At 47.9% G+C, this 24853-nt stretch overlaps 1 protein-coding gene and 1 pseudogene across 1 annotated transcript; both read right to left on the reverse strand.

Annotated features, from left to right (window-relative positions):
• Positions 1-229: 229 nt before the first annotated feature.
• LOC113185106 (sulfotransferase 1A1-like) lies at positions 230-2650 on the reverse strand (annotated as a pseudogene).
• A 5666-nt stretch (positions 2651-8316) lies between these two features.
• On the reverse strand, positions 8317-13840 carry LOC113185137 (sulfotransferase 1A1-like). Its single transcript, XM_026392152.2, has 8 exons — positions 13753-13840; positions 12311-12494; positions 12079-12204; positions 11896-11993; positions 11252-11378; positions 11069-11163; positions 10366-10546; positions 8317-10245 (listed from the first exon to the last, which is right to left on the reverse strand). The coding sequence occupies exons 2-8, from the start codon at positions 12456-12458 to the stop codon at positions 10133-10135; spliced, it is 888 nt and encodes a 295-aa protein (XP_026247937.2). The 5' UTR covers positions 12459-12494; positions 13753-13840; the 3' UTR covers positions 8317-10132.
• Positions 13841-24853: the final 11013 nt, after the last annotated feature.

The following is a 24853-nucleotide window of genomic DNA, read 5'->3' on the forward strand; positions in this document are numbered from 1 at the left end:
AATTGAACTCACCCATACTCTACCTCTCGGCTGCATTTGTAACCTTCCCTGCCTTTTTCTTTTTTTTTTTTTTCCTTAATGTTATTTTATTTTGAGGTAGCCTAGGCTGGCCTCGAACTTTAGGATCTTCCTGTCTTAGCCTCCTGAGAGCTGGCGTATAGGCGTGAACCTCTGTGTGTTTGTATTTTATTCCTGAGGTCATGGGTCAGGCTTGTGCCCACGACACCACTCAGATCTCCCAGTGGAAGTTTAGCTTGCAGCCTACCATCTTCTCAGCATAGTGGGTGTCAAAGTACTCCTTCTGGGCCACAGTCAGGGCGGATTTCCAGTCCCCTGGGATGCCTGGGGAGGGACAGAGTAATGCTGGAGTCCCATACACAGGTGGTCCCAAGAGACTCAAGGCAGGATCTGGCAGCTGCTTCCACCCTTCACTCCCCAAATACCCTCCTGTTGGGGCACCCACCTTTCCTCATGAAGGGAGAAATACTGTGGTCTAGGATATGAGTAGGAAAGGTGCTGGAGTCAGCCATGGGGTTCTTCTCCATCTCCTTGAAGGATGTGGCTGGACGATGTGATCCACGGTCTTCTCTGACAGGGAGCGCCCCAGAAACTCCAGGATCTTCTGAATTTCCCTTTCCAGGTTCTAGAGCAGCAGAAGGGCTCTTCAGAGGGGGCTTGGATTGCTTATGGGAAGTGGGGGGCTGGCCACTTCCACTTGGAAACCTCCCAGCCCCAGCTGCTTCACCCTGGGCCTCTTTCCCTGGAACAAAATGACTAGCTCTCTGCCTTAGGGTTCTGGAGTGAGCCCTGTGTGGTGCCTTAGGAGAGAGGGCAGGGACAGTCTTTTAGAACTGTGGCCCCAGGTGTGGCACAGCCTTGGGCATGTGTAGCTGACCCAGGTGCTAGAACATAAGGGCTGTGCTGGGTCCTGAGCTGGGCTGGCTCTGAGGTTCCAGGACAGGAAGGCAATGTGGGGAGTCCTGGACTGGGTGGGCCTGCCAAAGGGGATGGTCCTGAGGGCCTTGTCAGGTCCCCTGAGGTTCCTGCCTCCTGGGTGGGACATAGATAGAAGTAGTAGGCAGTCTCACCTCCTTCAGGTCTTCATAGAAGAGGTAGAGCACAGGATGAGTGCGGTTCAGCTCCCCCCACACCTGCACATGCTGGTACCACGACCCATAGGACACTAGGGAAGGGGACCAGCAGGATTTGGTAAGAGTTTTAGGTGGCCGTCCTCAGCTCCAGCCCTCTCCTTCCTCCAGATTGGGGCCCACCTTGTCCATCCATGAACTTCTCCAGGAAGCTGTCCCAGGTGCCAGGGTCAGGGTGCACCTTGGCCATTTTGTAGAAGTTGTAATAGGAGACAGCCACGTCCTTTGCATTGCGGGCAACATAGATCACCTGCAGGGACAGACGACACCCACTGCCAGCTACACCACCCCCCCCACACACCCCAGGACTGCCTCCCTCCTGCCTGCCTGGCCCCCTCACAGCACCCCTGTGGGGGGTTCCCTCTCAGCTTGACAAGGGAACACACTGAGGCCTTGAGGCTGACTTGCTGGAGACCTCAGGGATGGCTGCGGCTGCTGGGATCTGAACTCTTCTTTGATGGGAGACTCCTGGCTGGTCCCTGGAGCTGTACTTCATCCTAATCTGACCCCTTGAATTCCACCACACACCCAGATGGAGATCAAGGCAGGCTGAGTCTCTCAAGCCCCTGTATGAGCCTCTAAGCACCTGAGCTCTCCTGTTCTCAGGACTGAACTAAAGAAGGCATGGGGCCCCAAGCCTTTAGTCCCAATGGCTCAGGAAGCTGAGGCAGGAGGATCCCAAGTTCAAAGGCATCCTCAGCAACTTTGGACCTAAGCAACTTGGCAACATCCTGTCTCTAAAATATTTAAAAAGGGGTGGGGATGTGGCTCAGTGGTTAAATGAACCAGGTTCTATGCCAGGTACCTGCCCCCAGCCCTGCCAAAATAACAGTCTCACTCTCTTTGTCTTGGCCCTGCCACAGTGAGGGCAGGTGGCCTTCCCACTTGAGTGGAGACACAGCTTGAAGAGACTTTCCTAGGAAGAGGACCAAAGTTGCAATGGTCCAGTGGGCTCCCTGCCACTCACCTTGACCTTCAGACTTGGGGAAGCAGGGCCAGTGGCAATGGGTCTTGAGGATCTGTGGAGCAGGTGTGTCTTTTAGAGACTCCAGGCCTAAGGTGTGGGCAGGGGAAGGTCTGATGAGCTGGACCTGGAACTTGGCCCAGGACAACACCAGGCACTTGAGGGGAGACCTGGGCATTTGAATTCAAGGTAGGACACCCTAAAATATATGGGGGCCCAATGACACTTCCTTAGGTCTCCACCCTGGTAGATCATCTCCAGTATCTCACTTAACCAAGTGGTGCCTGGAAAGGGAGAGAAGCAGGCATGATCAGGGTGGGGGCCTGGCTCTGGTGACCAAGGTGGGGACTGCAGTTCCAGTAGGGGAACAGGGTGGCCGTCCTCACTTACTAGACTTGGGGTAGGTGCTGATGAGCAGGTCATTGGGCCAGGTCTGGAAGCTCTGAAGTGGCCCTATCCTTCTGCAAAGTACTTGGTGTATAGGGACCCCCTTCACACTGACCAGCAGAGGACAGGAGTTATCCTGGACCAGCTCCATGCTGCTGAGTCAGGGACCAGCACCTATTCTACCTCTCTGAATTCCATCATAAAACAGCATTTGAGGATTGTTGCTTTGAGATTAGGACACAGACTTCAGGAGGCTCTGTGAGTTGACAGGCTCACCAAGCTAGTGAGTGGGGAGCTGGGATGGGAAGGCAGGTCTAAACCCCAGTGCAGTGGTTCACGGCTTGGGCCGCACCTGCTGCTTACCTGCAGAATTTTCCATGACTCTAGGGCAGTGTAAGCAGTTCCTGGCATCTGGTCACAGACATTGGATTTGGGAAGATTTCCAGGAGATTCCAGTGAGTACTTAAAACAAATCTAGGGCCTATCCATTCCATTTTTGTTTTGTATTGCTTGCAGTGCTGAGGAGGGAGCCCAGTGCCTCCTGCATGCTAGGCAAGCACTCTGTGATTTACACCTCTCCTGCCCAGCCAATTGCTTTGCTGGTCAACTTGGCTGCTCTTACTGTTCCCCATGGGCTCCTCTCTGTGCTGTTCCTCTTCTATAGCTCCCTGGGCCCTTCACATCCAGAAACACCCCAGGCCAGCCACTTGTCCACCCAAACTCCTTCTTGTCTCCAGGACAAACAGGACCAACTAAGCAGCTGAACGTGGTTGGTGGGCCAGTCTTGCATGTGAATGAGCAAAACTGATCACTCAGCAGAGAGGGGAGGGGGACTCAGGCCAGGGTAGAGTTGTCCTATTGTGATGGGTGTCCATGGGAAAAGAACAGGGAGGTAGAAGCCCCAGCCAAGAGAACCAATGGTGCCTGAACAAGGAAAGGAGCACCTAGAAGATGTTGGAGCCAGGAGCCGGGCTGGGCAAGGGTGTCTTGCCCAGCCACCCCCAATCTGGCACTCATCTGACCTTTCAGGATACTGGCCTTGCGGCCTTCTGGCAGACACTGGATTAGTAGAGGTGTGACATGGGACTGCAGAGCTGCTCTCTGAGCTGAAGGTTTTGTAGATTCAAAGTAGGAGGGGTGAGGAGCCAGCCCAGGGAATGGCTGTCCTCCTGGAAAGAAGGGTGTGGTTTTGGGACGGGGCGCGTGTCAGTGTTATTGTCCTTAGCACCCAGGGGAGCCAAGCACACACACCTGTCTGAAAACCCAAGATGTGCATTTAGCATATAGAAGAAACTAGAGAAATCAGGGGAAGGACCCAAGGGGAGGATGTTTTTTCAGGTTTAATTGGGGCTTCTGGACCACTCCCCTAAACTCCACCCTTACACAGCAGGTTAACAGAGGGCTCTTTTCTTTTCTCTCTCCCTCTCCCTCTCCCTCTCTCCCTCTCTCCCTCTCTCCCTCCCCCCCTCTCTCCTCTCTCTCGAGCCCTTTATCACTGATCTACATTCCCAACCCCCTCTTTTATATTCAATTTGAGACAGAAGTCTTGCTAAGTTGCTTAGGGTCTCACTAATTTGCTGAGGCTGGCCTTGAACTTATGATCCTCTTGCCTCAGCCTCCTGAGTCAAGGATTACAGACGTGCACAGACAGCTTCTTCTCACTGACCAAGTTCAGGGAGGCAAGGCGAGAGGAAAGGTGGAGTTCAGGGCCATTCACCTTCCTGCTGGCTCCAGGCCAGAGCAGCCATGGATATTCCAGAACTGCAGGCTCTGCCCATGGGGCAAGTCCAGAGTGCTGAGTGGGCAGGATCAAGGGACTGGGGGTGGAGCAGAGCAAGGAAGGCTGTTTTGAGGCAGCATGGGATTGGAAAGAACAGGTTGCCAGGACCTTTTAGTGCTGAAGGGAGCCCATGCTTCATGGCTTCTGTGGGACCTCAAGGAGTGTGGCTCATGGCTGGTGGGGCACAGCCAACAGGTGCTTTTCTTTCCCTGGGCTGAGGAGGCTGGGGCAGGAAGATTAGAGGGTCACATGGAGGGAGAGCTCCCCACCTCCTCTGCATTTTTCTATTTGGATTACAATCACATTCTAGCTGGGCACTGAAGGTGGGAGGTTGTGTCACAGTGGGAGTCTCCTGAGTCTCCCAAGTGTAGTGTGTCCTAAGTGCCAAGCTGGACAAAGTCAGGCAGAGAGGCCTCTGGGCAGGGGAGAGGCTGGTCCAGAGGCCCCTCCTCCAGTTTCTGTTTCCTTCACCCAGACTTCCCCAGAAACACCAGAAGAAGGTTCCCCTATCTCAAAACTTCCTATTATACTCAAATAAAAATTGTCCAGATCAAGATGGATGGGGGGAGGGGCACAAAAAATGTAGAAGGGAAGACTTGAGGAGGCTGAGGATCAGGGGTCCAGAATGTCTGTCCAGTGTTCCTGTGGGGATAAGAGCTTGGTGAAATGCAGCCATAGGATGGAGGCAGCTAGGGAGGCCGGGGCCAGAATCACTTCTCAGCTCTTCTCATTCCCAGCCAACCTCTTCCTCCTCAGTGCCCACCTGGCACAGCCAGATCAGGTCTCCCCAAAGCAGTGACTTCTCACAGCTGCCAAGGGTGCCGTTGGCAGGAGATGATACAGAGTCAAGCCTCTCAAGTCCCCTGCAGCCCTGGCCCTGGGGGCCAGTGACTCAGCTGCCCCAGCCTGGACTGGACCACTGGGCACCCTCTCCCCAGAGCTAGGCCAGGCTGGAAAGAGGACAGCACTCACCTAGGACATTGGCCCTCAGGGGCAGAAGCTGCCCTGGCTCTTCCTAAAGAAATTCCTCTGCCAGGCAGATCACATGGGTCTTTAGGGGACAGCCGGGATGTGGCAACACAGGGGATTGTCTTTACCCAGTAAATGGTGGCAGGTAGGGAAGAGTAGAAAGGTTGTAACTCACATTTACTGAGGAGTCAGTAGAAGCCAGGCCTCCATCTGTTAATTTGTTAGGTATTGATTGGCCATCTGCTCTGAGCTCTGTTCTGTTCTGAAAGTAAACAAGACCTGCCCTCCTGGACTTTACTGAAGAGTGGGGAAGCAGGTTTCAAGATAATAAAATTTGTTCTATTTGAGTCAAGAACACATGCTTCACCCAAGTGAGTGTTGCTGGGCAGCAGCAGGCCAGTCTCTGTGCACACAACTGCAATGCCAGCCACTGGGTCAGCAGAGTCAGGAGGATCGCTTGTTCTTGGCCATTTCATCCAACTTAGCAAGACCATGCAAAATAAAAAATGATGTGAATGTTCTCAGTGACAAGAGTGGATCAAATTTCTATCCCCAGAACCACCATAAACTCATACATTGGGGAAACAGGCTGACCACAAGGAAGAGCTATAATTTTTGATGGAGCCAGGGGAGACCTCCCCAAGAGGGTGGCACATGGTCAACTCTGAAGGTCTAGGAAAGAGGCTTTCACACAAGAGAAAGGTCTGTTGATAGTGGTGGGTCCGAGGACACGTGAGCACTACCTTTCCCAGGTTAGAAGGGAGTGTGGGGAGCACTCTGAATGACCCACGCCTTCCATCCTGGAGCAAGAGGCTCTGACTGATCACTACATTTCCTGGTGACTTGGGTGTTGTCCCAGCCCAGGAAGTAGAAGGCATGTCTTCAGGAGCTATACTCACCTATTCCTTTGTCATCCTACCCTTTTGCCCTGTTTGGGATAGAATGGTCCATGGAAATGCCCTTTGTGTGTCCCTTTCTCTGCTCTGCCATTGGGTGTGGCCTCCCTATATGTCAGTCAACCTGCTGACAGGGGACATCAGGAAGCTAGACTCAGCCACTGAAACGTGACCCCTTGCCTCATTTGAATAGCTTCTCCTCAATAAAAGGGGTTAGCGCTCTCTCTCTCTCTCTCTCTCTCTCTCTCTCTCTCTCTCTCTTAGTTTTGCTAAGGTTTATCAATCTTGTTTATCTTTTCAAAGAATCAAGTCTTCATTTCATTTATACTTTGTATTATTCTCTATTTCATTGATTTTGGCTCTGATCTTAATTATTTCCTTCCTTCTACTGGCTTTGGAATTTATTTGTTCTTTTTCAAGGGCCACGAGATACATCATTAGGTTGTTTATTTGGGATCTTTCTGATTTTCTCATATAGGCATTCACAGTTATAAACTTTCCTTTTAGAACTACCTTGATAGTGTCCTGCTGTGAACTGCCTGGCCAAACCCTAGAAACTGGTGAGGGGTGGTGGGGGATTAAGAAAGACACACAAACACAAAAAGAGAGCTGGGACCAGGTGGGACACTGACCTCTGATGGAGGAACAGTGACCCAGATCTGGCTCAGCACATTTATTATATAGGGCCTCACAATCAGGAAGTCAAAACTATAGGGGCATTTTTCTTTGTGCACTAAAAAGGTACAGAACAAGAAACATTTTTTTTTGTAGCTATTCTACTGTTGCAGTGCTAGGAACATCCTGTTATTATCTTGCTGCACCCAGGAAGCCCACTATCTAAAACTCTTGCAAAGCAGGCAGGATTGAAGGTTGCAGCACTTGCAAGATATTGTGGTTATCTTGTTCTGCTCAGAATTCTCTAATCCTGGCAGGTGGTGTCTGAGCTCAAGGTCAAGACTGTTATTGTTCTGTACCTTTACATAGAACTTCCTCAGGCAGGGCTCCTGGGCAACTTTGTCCTGCACCTTTGAACAGAAAGTTCCCAGAGCAAAGTCCCAGAACTTTGAACTCAGGGGCACTCGGCCACTGAGACACCTCCTAGCCCTATTTTGTATTTTAATTAGAGACAGGGTCTCACTGAGTTGCTTAGTGCCTTGTTTTTGCTGAAGCTGGCTTTGAACTCTCGATTTTCCTGCCTCAGCCTCCTGAGCTGCTGGGATTACAGGCAAAGGTTTTTTTTTTTTTTTAAATATGTATTTTTTAGTTGTAGTTGGACATAATACCTTCATTTAACTTAAGTTATTTTATATGGTGCTGAGGATCAAACCTAGGGTCTCACACATTTGAGGTGAGCGCTCTACTGCTGAACCACAACCCCAGTCCCACAGGCAGAGATTTTGATATGTTAGATTCTCAGAAGTTTTAAAATTTCCCCCTGATTTCTTCTATCACCCCTTCATCATTCAAAAGTTCATTCTTCAATCCTCACATGTTTATATAGTTTCTACAGGGTTTTTTTTTTTGGTGTTGATTTCTAGTTTTATTCCATCATGATCAGATAAGATAAAAGGTATTATATTGATTTTTTTTCTGTATTTTTGAAGGGTTGCTTTGTGGCCTAAAATGTATTTTATTTTGGTACCATGTGCGGCTGAGAAGAAAGTATACTCAGTTCTTGTTGGATGAAATATGCTATAGGCGTCTGTTAAGTTCATTTGATTTATAATATATTTAGGTCTGAAGAGTCTTTACTGAGTTTATGTGTGAATGAACTATCTATTGGTGAGAGAGGTGTTTTGAAATCACCCAAGATATTATTGTACCAGGGTTTGTCTGAGTCTTTAAGTGATGTTTGGGGCATAAATATTTATTATCATTGTATCTTTTTCTTGGATTTTTCCCTTTACCAGTATGAAGTGACCATTTTTGTCTCTTCTGATTAAGTTTGGCTTGAAGTTTGCTTTGTCAGATCTGAGAATAGCTACTCCTGCTTGTTTTAGGGCTCCGTTTGCATGGTGTATTAATTTCCATTCTTTCAGCCTGTGGCTGTCTCTGCCTGCAAGGTGAGTCTCTTGCAAATGACATATATTTAGGTTTTGTTTTTAATCCTTTCTTCCAGACTATGTCTTTTAATTGGAGAGTTAAGACCATTTATATTCACTGTTATTATTGAGATGTTTATTTCCTGACAATGACAACAAAACAATACCAGAAAGAAAGAAAGAAGATTCATAATGAAAAGTGAAAGAATTGTCTCCACTGAGGTGGACAAAACAGTCAACTGGGATAGATGGTCATTACCTCTGGGAAGTACTGTCAACTGGAGCTTTATCTGGACAGACCAGACTGATGCACTCCCAGGATAGGGCTGCTGCAGAGTTCTAGAAGGGAAATTATGGCTTAGGTCTACTCATTCCTTAGGGGCACTATTGTGTGGAGAGATTGGAGCAATACACCCCTGATGACAATCAGATACCAGTCTCTACTGGGAATCTGGATCTCAGAAGCCTCCCAAGAACTCATGGAGCTGGGGAGTCAACCCTCCGGAGGGCTCACACATTTCACTGCTCACGAATACAACCTTTCCAGGCCAAATCCCTCAAGGTAATCACACCTGTTCAGTTCCCTAACCTTCTTTAGCTGGTCACGAGTTATCAGACTCAAAGGAAAAGTGAGGTGCACTGCCTTTCTTATCTCTGACTTGAATCCCCCTGGGGACAGTTGTCTCTGTGCCTGTTTGTTTCACTTACATTCTGCTAGGCACATATTAGGCCACATGGTAGGCACTTGCCAGGAGAGTACGGTTATGTTTGCTGTGATCTCCAGGGCTCCCCAAGCTGCAGCATGACCTGAAGATGAATCTAGCGCTTGTTCTCCACTTGCCAGTTGAGAAACACAGCACTTTTCAGGCACCAGTTCACTGTGCAGCTAGCTACTAGTCCAGCTAAGTTCAGCCTGCTTTTCCTTCTACAGTTTTTTCCTGTGCCAAATCTGCTCTATTGTGTTTCTCTCTCTGGTTGTGTTACCCCTGTTCTCTCCAATGAACCCCACTGCTGCTGCTGCTATCAGTTGGGCTCCAATTACTCTTTCTGGTACTTCATCCAATATACCTGAATTTCTGAGTCAAGAGACTCTGACTGTCAAATATTGGATTTCAGCCAATTCCCTCTTTCGTCCATCACACTAAAACATCATACTCTTATTGCTTGAATTCCAATCTATAAACAACTGGAAATGCAGCCTTCATCTAAGTAGCCATATTGCATCTCCTTCAGATGCTGAATCTCCAACCAGCATTTGCCTTCAATCAAACCATAAACCATCCTCAAAACCATCCTGGAGTGTAACCAAGAGGCTCGCCACCTTAGTGCTGATATATCTCGTCATACCTGCTGAACTCAGGTCCTGCCTCCAATCCCAGGTACTTAACTGTCCTCACTTCCTCCTCCTCAAGGCTCTGTTCTAAGTCGAGCATAGTGGTGCACACACCATAATCCCAGTGACTGTGGAGGCTGAGACAAGAGTACTGCAAGTTTGAGATCAGCCTCAGCAAAACAGGGAGACTTTCAGTAATGTAGTGAGACCCTGTTTCAAAATAAAAAATGAAAAAGGGTTTAAGATGCAGCTCAGTGATAAAGTGCCTAGTGAGAGAGAGGTGGCTTGTAAGGGGTCCAAGAAAAAGTGAAGCTGGCCAGCAGACTAGAGGGAGAAACAACAGAGGATCTTACAGGGTCAAATGTTCTTCCTCTTCTCTCATGTCTCTTGGGTCTTTCTCCTGCAGATCCTCTTTCCCTTCCCCGACAGAGCAGGTAGGAGCTATAGACTGTGGGGCAGAGGGCCCTACTTGGTCCCAGTGGGATTTACTTTGTCTCAGGTGTTCTCCTGGCTTCCAGCAGAGCCTCTTGTTGGACACATCATGTTTTATTCCTGAGGTCATAGGTCAGGCTTGTGCCCATGCTCCCCCTGCAGTGGCTCCCCACGACACCACTCAGAGCTGCCAGCGGAAGTTGAGCTTGCAGCCTGCCATCTTCTCAGCATAGTGGGCGTCAGAGTGCTCATTCTGAGCCACAGTGAAGATGGATTTCCAGTCTCCTGTGATGCCTGGGGCGGGGGGAAAGAGGAGGCCTGAGTACCTGCCAACATAGGTGGTCCGAAGTGGCCCAGGGTAGGCTCTGGGTTCCACCCTCCCTTCTGCAGCCGCCCACCCTGGCCTGCACACACCTTTCCTCATGAAGGAAGAAATACTGTGGTCCATCATCTCGGTTGGTATGGTGGTGTAGTTAGCCATGGGATTCTTCTTCATCTCCTTGAAGGATGTGTGCTGGACAATGTGATCCACAGTCTCCTCTGACAGGGAGCGCCCCAGAAACTCCAGGATCTTTTTAATCTCCCTTTTGGGGTTCTGAAGCAAGACGTAAGCTCTTCAGAGGGGGCTTGGATTGCTTCCTGAGCAAACACAGGGGAAGTCCCCTCTCTGGTGTCACATGGGGGGAGCTGGCCCCTTCCATTTCAAAAATTCCCAGCCCTAGCTGCTTCACCCTGGGCCTCTTTCCCTGGACCAAAACTACTAGCTCTCTGCCTTAGGGTCCTGGAGTGAGCCCTGCTTAGTGCCTTAGGAGAAAGGAGGGACAGTCTTCCTTTAGAACTGTGGCCCCAGGTGTGGCACAGCCTTGTGCAGGGGGACATGAAAACAACAAACAGCTGACCCATGACCACATGTGTAGCTGACCCAGGTGTTAGGAGATAAGGACTGTGCTGGGCCCTGAGCTGAGCTCTCTCTACAGTCCTGGATGGGAAGGCAGTGTGGGGAGTCCTGGGCTGGGTGGGCCTGCCAATGGGGATGGTCCTGAGGGCCTTGTCAGGTCCCTTGAGGTTCCTGTCCCCCAGGTAGGACATGGATGGAGTGGTAGCAGGGGGATCTCACCTCCTTCAGGTCTTCATAGAAGAGGTAGAGCACAGGGTGGGTGCGGTTTAGCTCCCACCACTCCTGCACATGCTGGTACCACGACCCATAGGACACTGGGGAAGGGGACCAGCAGGATTTGGTAAGAGTTTTAGGTGGCTGTCCTCAGCTCCAGCCCTCTCCTTCCTCCAGACTGGGACCCACCTTGTCCATCCATGAACTTCTCCAGGAAGTTGTCCCAGGTACCAGGGTCAGGGTACAACTTGGCCATTTTGTAGAAGTTGTAATAGGAGACAGCCACGTCCTTTGCATTGCGGGCAACATAGATCACCTGCAGGGACAGATGACACCCACTGCCAGCTACACCACCCCACACACACACCCCAGGACTGCCTCCCTCCTGGCTGCCTGGCCCCCTTCACAGCACCCCTGTGGGGGGTCCCCTCTCAGCTTGACAAGGGAACACGCTGAGGCCTTGAGGGTGACTTGCTGGTGACTTGCTGAGTTCAGATCCTCAGGCAGCTGGGATCTGAACTCAGCTTTGATGGGAGACTCCTGGCTGGTCCCTGGAGCCATACTTCATCCTATCTGACCCCTGGGATTCCACCACACACCCAGATGGAGAACAAGGCAGTCAGGGGACCCTCCAGCCCCTCTGTGAGCCTCTGAGCACCAGGCTCCCCTGCCCTCGGGTCTGCACTGAAGAGTCTCCCTCTCCTCCTCGTCTTGGCCCCACCACAGTGAGGGCAGGTGGCCTTCCCACTTGTGCAGAGACAAAGCTTGAAGAGACTTTCCCTGCAGAACAGGACCAAAGCTGGAATGGCCTAGTGGCCTCCACTGCCACTCACCTTGACCTTCTGATCCAGCAGACTCTGGGGAAGCAGGCCCAGGGGCAAGTGTGTCTTGAGGAGCCGAGGGGCAGGTGTATCTTTCAAAGTTTCCAGACCTAAGGTGCGGACAGCAGAAGGATGGTGAGCTGGACCCAGAGCCACATTCTTTAAGATCTTTTGCCCCTGTATCCTGCCACACACCTGATGGAACCCCTGGACATTTAAACTCAAGGAAGGGTACGCGAATGTAAATGGGTGCCCGGTGACACTTCTCTAGGTCACCACCCTGATAGATCATCTCCAGTATCTCACTCAACCAAGTGGTGCCTGGAAGAGAGAGAAGCAGACGTGAGCAGGGTGAAGGGCTGGGCCCTGGAGACCAAGGTGGGGACTGCAGTCCCAGCGGGGGAGCAAGGTGACCCTCCTCACTTACCAGACTTGGGGTAGGTGCTGATGAGCAGGTCATCAGGCCAGGCCTGGAAGCTCTGAAGTGGCCCCATCACCTCTGCAAAGTACTTGATGAGCGGGACCCCCTTCACATTGACCAGTGGAGGACGGGAGGTGTCCTGGACCAGCTCCATGCTGCTGAGTCAGGGGCCAGCGCCTGCTCTGCTTCTCTGAATACCATAAAAAACAGCATTCGCTGGGTTGTTGCTTTGAGATAAGGACACTGAGGCTGCAGTAGGTCCAGTTATTTGCCCAGCTTCTCTAAACTACTAAGTGGAGAGCTAGGATTGGAAGGAAGGTTTAACTCCAGTGTTGTTGTTTACAGCTTAGGCTGCACCTTCTGATTGTTTGCAGAACTTTCCATGACCCCAGTGCCCTGCCACAGCAATATCAGGGGTTGGAGTCCAGATACACAGATTTGGAAGCTCTCCCAGTGATTCTAGTGATTTCGTCAGCAGTTGAGAAATTCCTGCAGGTTCTGCCTGTTCCTTTTTGTTTGTTTTTTGTTTGTTTTGTATTGTGTGTGGTGCTGAGGGTGGAACCCAGGGTCTCTTGCATGCTAGTCAAGTCCTCTCCCACAGGCTGTGCACTAGCTGCCCTGCCCATCCTAATTCTTGACATGCAGCTCATTGCTCTTCCTCCCCTGCTGAGACACAGCCCCTGTGGGCTCATCTCTGATGTTCCCCTCTTGAGTCCCTGGGCCCTTCACATCTGGAAACACCTCAGGCCAGCCAAGCTCCCCACCCAAGCTCCATCTTGGCTCCAGGACCAATGGGACTGATTGAGCAGTTGAACTTGGCTGGTCCTGAGGGCCTAGTCAGTTGAATGAGCATATGAATGAGCAACACTGATCACTCAGAAAAAGAGGGGAAGGGGACTCGGGCCAGGCTGGAGTTGTCTATTGAGATGGGTGGTCCATGGGAAAAGAACTGGGAGGTAGAATCCCAGTCAAGGGATCAAATAGGTGCCCGATCAAGTGAAAGGAGCACCTGGAAGGTATTGGAGCTGGGCAGGGACCTAGGCTTGTGTCCTCCTGGACATGCAGGGGATTGGTGGAGGTGTGGAGTGGGTACTGCAGAGCTGTTTTCTGTGGGTCCACAGTGGGACGGGCGAGGAGCCAGTCCTGGGAATGGGTATCCTCTGGAAGGAAGGTGGGGTTTAGGCATGGGTACATCAGGGTTACCAGCCTTATCATTCAGCTGGATCCAGGCATACATCTGTCTTAAAATCCAACCTGTGGGTTTAACCTACAGGAAACAACAGAACTGAAATGAAGAAAGAGCCCAAGAGTCAGATGGTCCCTCAGCTCTGATCTGGCTCCTGCAGGGCTCCCCAAACTTTGTCCCTGCAGGGAAGGTTAACAGATGGCTTTTTCTAACAGATCACGTCAAGGGAGGGGAGGGGAAAATGGGGTGCAGGGCCACTCACCTTCCTGCTGGCTCCAGTTTGGTCTCAAGGCACCCAGGGCTCAGGGCAGAGCAGCCTCAGGCATTTCTGGAACTGCAGGCTCTGAGAGCAGGGCAAGTCCTGAGTGCCGAGTGGGCAGGGCGAAGGGATGGGGGCGGAGCAGAGCAAGGAAGGCTGTTTTGAGGCAGCATGGGATAGGAAGGAAAAATTATGTTGGAGCCTAATAGTTCTAGGAAGAAGTGAGTCCCTGCTTCCTGGCTCCTGAGTGACTTCAGAGACATTGCTCACAGCTGCTGAATGGCCCCACGGGTGCTTCTTTCCCTGGGCTTGAGGGGCCTCCAGAGACAGACACGAAGGGGCTGGGGCACAAGAGCCACAGGGCTCCATGTAAGGAGCTCCCCAGCTCCTCCTCAGCCTTTTCTCTTATTGTTTGTATTAAAATCCAGTCTCCCTGGGCACTGGAGGTCAAGGGGCTCTGAGTCATGGATGTCAGTCTCCTGAGCCTTCCCAGAATAGCGTGTCCTCAGAGGTAAGCTGGGGAACGGGATTCAGAAGGGATAGGTAGGGCGATGCTGGACACATGGTTGGGCCAGTGGCCCCTCCTCACACCTCTGTTCCCCAAACCCAGGTGTCCCAGCAAACAACAGAAGGTTCCATCACTCTAAACTTTTTTTTTTTTGGTACCTGATATTGAAGAACCCAGTAGCTTTAACCTCTGAGCAACATCCCCAATTAAAAAATTTTTTTTTTAAATAGTGAAGAAAGGGTCTTGCTAAATTGCTTACGGCCTTGCTAAGTTCCTGATGCTTTGAACTTGAGATCCTCCTGCCTCAGTCTCCTGATCTTCTGCGATTATAGCATGTACCACCACATCTGTCTCCGAACTCCTAACTGTACTCAATGAAAGCTGTCCAGTTTCTGGTAGAGGGGAGAGGGGACAGAAAAGTAGGGGCAGGGTTGGGATTGTGGAGGATCAGGTGTGCAATGTTCCCATGGAGGTTGGTCAAATGCAGCCTAGAAGATGGAGGCAGCTAGGGAGGCCAGGGCCAGAATCACCTCTCACCTCTTCTCATTCCCAGCCATCCTCTTCCTCCTCAGTGCCCATCTGGCTCAGCCAGATCAGGACTCCCCAAAGCAGTGACTTCTCACAATAACCAAGGGTGCAGTTGGTAGGAGATGATACAGAGTCAGGCTTCTCAAGGCCCCTGCAGCCCTGGCCCTGGGGGCCAGTGACTCAGCTGCCCCAGCCTGGACTGGACCACTGGGCACCCTCTCCCCAGAGCTAGGCCAGGCTGGAAAGAGGACAGCACTCACCTAGGACATTGGCCCTCAGGGGCAGAAGCTGCCCTGGCTCCTCCTGAAGGGACTCCTCTGCTAGGCAGATCACATGGGCCCTAGAGGAAATCCTCTGTGAGGGCAACACAGGGGTCAGACTTCATCCCATCAGAGGTGGCAGGCAGGGAAAGGAAGACAGGAGCAACTCACGTGTACTAAGAAGGAGAAGCCAGACCTCCATCTGTTAATTTGTTAAATACTGATGGACCATATTCCTGTGCTATTCTGTTTTTTTTTTTTTTTTTTTGGTAGTGGGTATTGATCCCAGGGCCACTTTACCACTGAGTTACATCTTCAGCCCTTCTTATTTTCTAATTTTTATACAGGGTTTCACTAATTTGCTGAGGTGGGCCTCCAACTTGTGATCCTCCTGTTTTAGGCTCTCAAATCACAGGGATTATAGCGAGTGCCACCGTGCCTGGCTATACTCTGTTGTGAGAGAGTGAACAAGAACTGTCTTCCTGGAATTTATTGTGAAGAGTGGGGAAGCTGATCACAAGATTAATATATATAAATTATAAGAAGCAAAATACATTAAGGGCAATAGTGGGCCAGTCTCAGAGGGGTGCACCTTTCATCCCAAAGACTGGAGGCCAAGTCAGGATGACCACAGATTCTTGGTCAGCCTGGCTAATTTGTTGAGACTCTGTCAAAATAACAAGAAAAAAGTGTTGGGGTTATAGCTTGGTGATAAAGTGCCCCACCTTCTACCCCCAATATCACAATAAGCACTTAAATTGGGGAAACAGGGTATCCACAAGGAAGAGCTATAGTTTTGGATGGAGCCAGAGCTCCACAGGAGGGTGGCACATGGTCAACTCTGAAGGTCTAGGAAAGAGCCTTTCACACAAGAGAAAGGGCAAAAGAACTGTTAATAGTGGTGGGTCCAAAGGACCCGCAAGCACTTCCCTTCCCAGGTTAGAAGTGGGGGCAGAGCTGCTGGGTTGCTCACAACTAAAACACTCAGGGGTCATTCCAGGGGAGCTGGGCTAATTAGACTGTGTGAAATACCCACACAAGAGACAGACATACCTTTTTCTTTGGGGGTACTGTGATGGCTCCTCTGACCTTAAGGGTCCACAGAAAGAGAGAGCGAGCCTGCACGTGCTGAACCCTCTTATTGAGGAGAAGCTATTCAAATGAGGCAAGGGGTCAGGTTTCAAGGGGGCTGAGTCTAGCTTCATGATGTCTGCTGTCAGCAGGTTGACTGACATCTACGAAGGCCACACCCAAGGGCAGAGAAAGAGAAGGGAACACACAAAGGGTGTTTCCACGGAACATTCTATCCTAAACAGAGTAAGGGGTAATATTACAAAGGAATAGGTGAGCATAGCTCCACCCATGGGGTTGTGGGAAGGCACACCTATGTGTAAAGACACAGTCACTCGACCCTAAAGATCTACTGTCTGAGTTACCTAGGCAACCAGATCACAGAGTGATCGAGGATGATGCCACACCAATCAGAAGGGGAGACAGACGCAGTCACCTGCTAGTCAGCCTCCCACACAGAGCAGCTAGAGAGTGTGAGCTGCCTGGTCTCTCAACAAACACCTTGAACCCAGGTTATGGGAACCTTAGACACCACCCTAACTGGGGTGGATCTCACCTGAATCAGGTATCACTGGCATAGGCCCAGCTTGGTCACCGTCTCCAAGGGGTCCCACCTAGCAATTCTGGATGCTGGGCTGTGGCAGAAGCAATGTGCAGAGATCCCCACACACCTGGCTGCAGTTCCAGGCACAGATGTGACTCCAATAGACACAGGAGGTTTGAGGTGTGTGAGTATGTCTGGTAACACTGTGAACAGGAAGAGCATGAGGGTGGCCGAGGCAGGGGACAATTCCTGGGCCCATCAGTCAGGCAATGGATCATTGACTTTTTTACCTGAAGGGCAGCCAGAGCAGACCAGAAGGCTTCTCTGAGGAAGACCATATCCCCCGGAGGAGAGGGTCAAAACCTGTGCATCTCCACCCCACCATGGCACAACTAAAAGAGAATCCCTAACCATCATTGGCCTCCAGCCCCATCTAGAGCCTCCTCACAAGGGCTTCAAGCCCAGGCTCCAGGCTTCACCCCTTGCATACAGACTTGTATGCATACATACTCTTACCTTTGCCATCAATCTCCCAGTCTGAGCCTGAGGCCTCTCAAAGCCTGCTTCCCAGGAGGAAGACCTGCACAGCCCAAAAAGGCCTTCTCCAGTTGGTCTTCCAGACCCCTCTCCCCTTTCTTGCCACCGGTGGGGTTGACGGTGAGCTCCATGTAGCTGCAGACCCCATGTCCAGGCTTCAGGTAGTAGAGCAGGTAGATGCCTAAGATGCCCCCAGCCCTTGCTTCACGTCCTGGAGGCACATACCAACATTGTGTGGAAGGGGTGCTGGAAACAATCAAGTGCCACAAGAAATCAAGCGTGTTTGAAAGTGGGTGAGGTAGGCATTCACTCTGATGAAAAAAAAATCCTTCAGAACCTGACCAGCAAGTACGCTGGGGCGGACTTTATATACCTGATGCAGCGCTGCCCTTTGCCCTGATTGGAGAACTCTGGGGTACAATCTATAGGATTGGCTAATTTTAAAATCAGGACGGGCAAAAAGAAAGTGCCATAATTAAACCGGCTACAATTGAACCCAGTTAAGGCTGAATACTATATTTTGCAAATGAACCACCTGACTTTCTATGTCTCAAAGGGGCTGAAGCTAGGGGTTCGTTTCTGTGACCTAGGACCCCTGGAAGAGCTGGGTGGCCAGGATTGCAAGATGCTTGTTTCAGAAAATCTCCTGGGAGTCATCGTGGGGCACCTTGAAGGCCCCAGCAGTGCGGATTCTTGCAACCTCCACAGGTTGCAGGAGGAGGAGCTAAATCCCCACCCTGGAACTCAGGTAGGCTTCCAGCGCCAACCAATGAGCGTGCGCTTGGGCAGGGTTGCTCATCGCGCAGACAGTGATTGGCTAACACTTGGTACCGCAGAACCCTTAACTGTTGCAACGGCTTGATCCCGCACCAGGTCTCCTGAGGGCTTGAATGCTGTGGTTAATGATGCTTTACCGAGGGCAGAAGTAGAAGTTTTAGTGGAAGTGACTCCAGGAAGGATTGAATGCGGGTCATTCCAATTCCAGACTCTTCTTTTTAAGGAAACTTGGTGAGGGGTGGTTATGGGGAGATAGGTAGGAATGACACCAGTCCAGTAATCTCAGGCAAGTGATCTCCAATAATCCCCCCACCCCCGCATCCTCAGGCAGACTTGGTCTTCATTATCTGATCAATACATAGTGTTGAGAAGTTTTTTAAATTATAGGGGTCTCAAAATATGACATCTCCCTTCATCCATTTATTGAGTGTTTAGTTAACAGTGCACGGGTAGATTTACAGGTTTCCCAGGAATTTGGGAGTAACAGGCCTGGAAGACAGTCTTAGAGAGTGACAGGCTGGACTTCTGAATTCGATCCTATTTTTTCCCCTTCATTTATATCTGTTTTCTACCTTTTTATTATTTCTCCTATACTGCATCATCTCACCCACCTGCAGACTTTTAATTTTTTATTTTTAGTTGTTGATGGACATTTATTTATTTATTTACATGCAGTGCTGGAATTGAACCCAGTGCCTCACACATGTTAGGCAAGTGCCTTACCACTGAGCCCCAGCCCCAGCCCAGCAGACTTTTATCCCTTTATTTTATTTATTTATTTATTTATTTTTTTATTGTTGGTCGTTCAAAACATTACATAGTTCTTAATACATCATATTTCACAGTTTGATTCAAGTGGGTTATGAACTCCCAATTTTACCCCATATACAGATTGCTGTATCACATCAGTTACCCTTCCATTGATTGACAAATTGCCTTTCTAGTGTCTGATGTATTCTGCTGTCTGTCCTATTCTCTACTATCCCCCCTCCCCTCCCCTCCCCTCCCCTTTTCTCTCTCTACCCCTTCTACTGTAAATCATTTCTTCGATTTGTATTATCTTGTCTTACCCCTCCTTTCCTATTATATGTCATTTTGTATAACCCTGAGGATCGCCTTCCATTTCCATGCGGTTTCCCTTCTCACTCCCTTTCCCTCCCACCTCTCATTCCTGTTTAATGTAAATCTTCTTCTCAAACTTTCGTCCCTACCCTGTCCTTGTTTACTCCCCTTATATCAAAGGGGTCATTTGGTATTTATTTTTTAAAGATTGACTAGCTTCACTTAGCATAATCTGCTCTAATGCCATCCATTTCCCTCCAAATTCTATGATTTTGTCATTTTTTAATGCAGAGTAATACTCCATTGTGTATAAATGCCACATTTTTTTTATCCATTCATCTATTGAAGGGCATCTAGGCTGATTCCACAATCTTGCTATCGTGAATTGTGCTGCTATGAACATCGATGTAGCAGTGTCCCTGTAGCATGCTCTTATTAGGTCTTTAGGGAATAGACCGAGAAGGGGAATAGCTGGGTCAAATGGTGGTTCCATTCCCAGCTTTCCAAGAAATCTCCATACTGCTTTCCAAATTGGCTGCACCAATTTGCAGTCCCACCAGCAATGAACAAGAGTGCCCTTTTCCCCACATCCTCTCCAGCACTTATTGTTGTTTGACTTTCTAATGGCTGCCAATCTTACTGGGGTGAGATGGTATCTTAGGGTGGTTTTGATTTGCATTTCTCTGACTGCTAGCGATGGTGAGCATTTTTTCATGTACTTATTGATTGATTGTATGTCCTCCTCTGAGAAGTGTCTGTTCAGGTCCTTGGCCCATTTATTGATTGGGTTATTTGTTATCTTATTGTCTAATTTTTTGAGTTCTTTGTATATTCTGGTTATTAGGGCTCTATCTGAAGTGTGTGGAGTAAAGATTTGTTCCCAGGATGTAGGCTCCCTGTTTATCTCTCTTATTGTTTCTTTTGCTGAGAAAAAACTTTTTAGTTTGAGTAAGTCCCATTTGTTGATTCTAGTTGTTAACTTTTGCGCTATGGGTGTCCTATTGAGGAATTTGGAGCCCGATCCCACAGTATGTAGATCATAACCTACTTTTTCTTCTATCAGATGCCGTGTCTCTGATTTAATATCAAGCTCCTTGATCCATTTTGAGTTAACTTTTGTGCATGGCGAGAGATAGGGATTCAGATTCATTTTGATGCAAATGGATTTCCAGTTTTCCCAGCACCATTTGTTGAAGATGCTATCCTTCCTCCATTGCATGCTTTTAGCCCCTTTATCAAATATAAGATAGTTGTAGTTTTGTGGGTTGGTTACTGTGTCCTCTATTCTGTACCATTGGTCCACCCGCCTGTTTTGGTACCAGTACCATGCTGTTTTAGTTACTATTGCTCTGTAGTATAGTTTGAAGTCTGGTATCGCTATACCGCCTGATTCACACTTCCTGCTTAGCATTGTTTTTGCTATTCTGGGTCTTTTATTATTCCATATGAATTTCATGATTGCTTTCTCTATTTCTACAAGAAGTGCTGCTGGGATTTTGATTGGCATTGCATTAAACTTATAGAGAACTTTTGGTAATATCGCCATCTTGATGATGTTGGTTCTGCCTATCCATGAGCAGGGTATATTTTTCCATCTTCTAAGGTCTTCTTCTATATATTTCTTTAGGGTTCTGTAATTTTCATTGTATAAATCTTTCACCTCTTTTGTTAGGTTGATTCCCAAGTATTTTATTTTTTGGGGGGATATTGTGAATGGAGTAGTTGTCCTCATTTCCGTTTCAGAGGATTTGTCGCTGATATACAGGAATGCCTTTGATTTATGCGTGTTGATCTTATATCCTGCCACTTTGCTGAATTCATTTATTAGTTCTAATAGCTTCTTTGTAGACCCTTTTGGGTCTGCTAGGTATAGAATCATATCATCTGCAAATAGTGATAATTTAAGTTCTTCTTTTCCTATTTTTATGCCTTTAATTTCTTTCGTCTGTCTAATTGCTCTGGCCAGTGTTTCAAGGACTATGTTGAACAGAAGTGGTGAGAGAGGGCATCCCTGTCTTGTACCAGATCTTAGAGGGAATGCCTTCAATTTTTCTCCATTCAGAATGATGCTGGCCTGTGGCTTATCATAAATTGCTTTTACAATGTTGAGGTATGATCCTGTTATCCCTAATTTTTCTAGCGTTTTGAACATAAAGGGATGCTGTACTTTGTCGAATGCTTTTTCTGCATCTATTGAGATGATCATATGGTTCTTATTTTTAAGTCTATTGATGTGGTGAATAACATTTATTGATTTCCGTATATTAAACCAGCCTTGCATCCCAGGGATGAATCCTACTTGATCATGATGTATAATTTTTTTGATATGTATTTGAATCCGATTCGCCAGAATTTTATTGAGGATTTTTGCGTCAAGGTTCATTAGAGATATTGGTCTGTAGATTTCTTTCTTTGAAGTGTCTTTTTCTGGTTTCGGAATCAGGGTGATGTTGGCCTCGTAGAATGAATTTGGAAGTTCTCCCTCTTTTTCTATTTCCTGAAATAGCTTGAAAAGTATTGGTGTTAGTTCCTCTTTAAAGGTTTTGTAAAACTCTGCTGTATACCCATCCGGTCCTGGGCTTTTCTTAGTTGGTAGTCTTTTGATGGTTTCTTCTATTTCCTCTATTGTTATTGGTCTGTTTAGGTTGTCTATATCCTCCTGGCTCAATCTGGGCAGATCATAAGACTCAAGGAATTTATCTATGCCTTCACTATCTTCTATTTTATTGGAGTATAAGGATTCAAAGTAATTTCTGATTATCTTCTGTATTTCTGAAGTGTCTGTTGTGATATTGCCTTTTTCATCCCGTATGCTAGTAATTTGGGTTCTCTCTCTTCTTCTCTTCGTTAGCATGGCTAAGGGTCTGTCAATTTTATTTATTTTTTCAAAGAACCAGCTTTTTGTTTTGTCAATTTTTTCAATTGTTTCTTTTGTTTCAATTTCATTAATTTCAGCTCTGATTTTAATTATTTCTTGCCTTCTACTTCTTTTGCTGTTGTTTTGCTCTTCTTTTTCTAGGATTTTGAGATGAAGTATGAGATCATTTATTTGTTGGTTTTTTCTTTTTTTGAGGAATGAACTCCAAGCAATGAATTTTCCTCTTAGAACTGCTTTCAATGTGTCCCATAGATTCCGATATGTTGTGTCTGTGTTTTCATTTAACTCTAGGAATTTTTTTAATTTCCTCCTTGATGTCTTCTAAAACCCATTGATCACTCAGCAACCTATTGTTCATTCTCCAGGTGATGCTTGATTTTTCCTTTCTTCTTTTATCATTGATTTTCTGTTTCATTCCATTATGATCAGATAAGATGCATGGTATTATCTCTACCCCTTTGTATTGTCTAAGAGTTGCCCTGTGACATAGTATATGGTCTATTTTTGAGAAGGTTCCATGTGCTGCTGAGAAAAAAGTGTAGCTACTTGATGTTGGGTGGTATAGTCTATATATGTCAATTAAGTCTAGGTTGTTAATTGTGTTATTGAGTTCTATAGTTTCCTTATTTAACTTTTGTTTGGAAGATCTGTCCAGTGGTGAGAGAGGAGTGTTGAAGTCTCCCATGATTATTGTATGGTGGTCTATTAGACTCTTGAACTTGAGAAGAGTTTGCTTGATGAACACGGGGCTGCACCATTATTTGGGGCATATATATTTATGATTGTTATGTCTTGTTGGTGTATGGTTCCCTTGAGCAGTATGAAGTGTCCTTCTTTATCCCTTTTGATTAGCTTTGGCTTGAAATCTATTTTATTAGATATGAATATGGACACTCCTGCTTGTTTCTGTGGTCCATATGAGTGATATGATTTTTCCCAACCTTTCACCTTCAGTCTATGTATATCTTTTCCTATCAAATGCGTCTCCTGTAGACAGCATATTGTTGGGTCTTGTTTTGTGATCCATTCTACTAGCCTGTGTCTCTTAATTGGTGAGTTTAAGCCATTAACATTTAGGGTTATTATTGAGATATGGTTTGTTCTTCTATCCATATTTGTTTATTGATGTTACTAAACCTGATTTGTTATCCTCTTTGACTACTTTCTCCCCTTTAGTGTCCTACCTCCCATTGTTGGTTTTCAATGTTATTTTCCATTTCCTCTTCCTGTAATGTTTTGCCCAGGATTTTTTGAAGAGATGGTTTTCTAGCTGCGAATTCTTTTAACTTTTGTTTATCGTGGAAGGTTTTAATTTCATCTTCTAACCTGAAGCTTAATTTCGCCGGATACACGATTCTTGGTTGGAGCCCATTGTCTTTCAGTGTTTGAAATATGTTATTCCAGGATCTTCTAGCTTTCAGAGTCTGTGTTGAGAGATCAGCTGTTATCCTGATTGGTTTACCCCTAAATGTAATCTGCTTCCTTTCTCTTGCAGCTTTTAAAATTCTCTCCTTATTCTGTATGTTGGACATCTTCATTATAATGTGTCTAGGTGTGGATCTCTTATGATTTTGCACATTCGGCGTCCTGTAGGCTTCTAGGATTTGGGATTCTGTCTCATTCTTCAATTCTGGGAAGTTTTCTCGTATTATTTCACTGAATAGACTGTTTATTCCTTTGGAATGGAGCTCTGTGCCTTCCTGTATCCCAATGACTCTTAAATTTGGTCTTTTGATATTGTCCCATAATTCTTGGATGTTCTGCTCATGGTTTCTTAGCAGACTTGCTGAGCTGTCTATGTTCTTTTCCAGTTGAAATACTTTGTCTTCATTGTCTGATGTTCTCTCTTCTAAGTGATCTACTCTGCTGGTAGTGTTCTCAATTGAGTTTTTAAGTTGGTTTATTGTTTCCTGCATTTCTAGAATTTCTATTTGTTTATTTTTTATTACCTCTATCTCCCTGTGAAATTGATCTTTTACTTCCTGGATTTGTTTGTCAATGTGATCTTTCATTGTCTGATTTTGCTGTCTCATGTCTTCCTTGAGACTCCAGATCATCTGAAGCATATATATCCTGAACTCTTTATCTGATATTCCATCTGTTGCAGCTATTACCTCTTCTAAAGTTGAGTTGACCTGCATTGCTTGTGGTCCTTTCTTTCCTTGTCTTTTCATACTGCTCGCGTTTCTTTCTGCTTGGTGCAACTGTTGTGTTTTTGAAATTTACCCCCTATTTATTTATGTTGCTCTTGTGTAGTTGGAAAGGTCTCCCTTGCAGGGCGGGTAGTGGCTGTGCTCCTCCTCTAATTATGGTGGTCTGTCTACTAGCTGATCGGTCGCAGGTCTGCCCCCCCTGCGGGCACGGGAGGCGGCTTTGCTCTGCCCCCACTCCAATTGTGGTAACGTAACTACCACGCCCTGGGGTCGTGGGTCCTGATCTGGATGTGGGTGGCGGCTCTGCTGGGTCCCCACTCCAATTGGTGTGACGTGTCTACCACGCTGGCAGACCTCTAGGCCGGTGGGTCGCAGTTCTGCACAGCCCCCACTCCCAATGGGGGTACCTGATTACCTCTCCAACAGGCTGCTGAGCCCCCTCCGGACTCAGGCGGCGACCCTGCTCCACCCCCACTCCAACCAGTGTGACGCGACTGCCTCGGTGTTACGTGTCCCCCACGCTGGCAAGCTACCTGGCCTGACTTGCCAGTGGGCGGCAGGTCTGCCTGCCCTGTTTGCTCAGATAGCAGCTCTGCACAGCCCCTACTCCAAATGAGGTAACTTGACTACCGCACCTTGGGGTCGCTGGTCCTATTCTAGGCGTGGGCGGCTGCTCTCTTCACCTCCAGCTGCGTTTGGGGTGTCATGATACCACGCCGGCGGGTCACTTGGCCTGCTCTGGGCGCAGGTGGAAGTTCCTTCTGCCCCCACAGCACCCAGCAGGAC

This window comes from Urocitellus parryii, chromosome 9 (assembly GCF_045843805.1).
Source record: "Urocitellus parryii isolate mUroPar1 chromosome 9, mUroPar1.hap1, whole genome shotgun sequence".
NCBI lineage: Eukaryota > Metazoa > Chordata > Mammalia > Rodentia > Sciuridae > Urocitellus > Urocitellus parryii.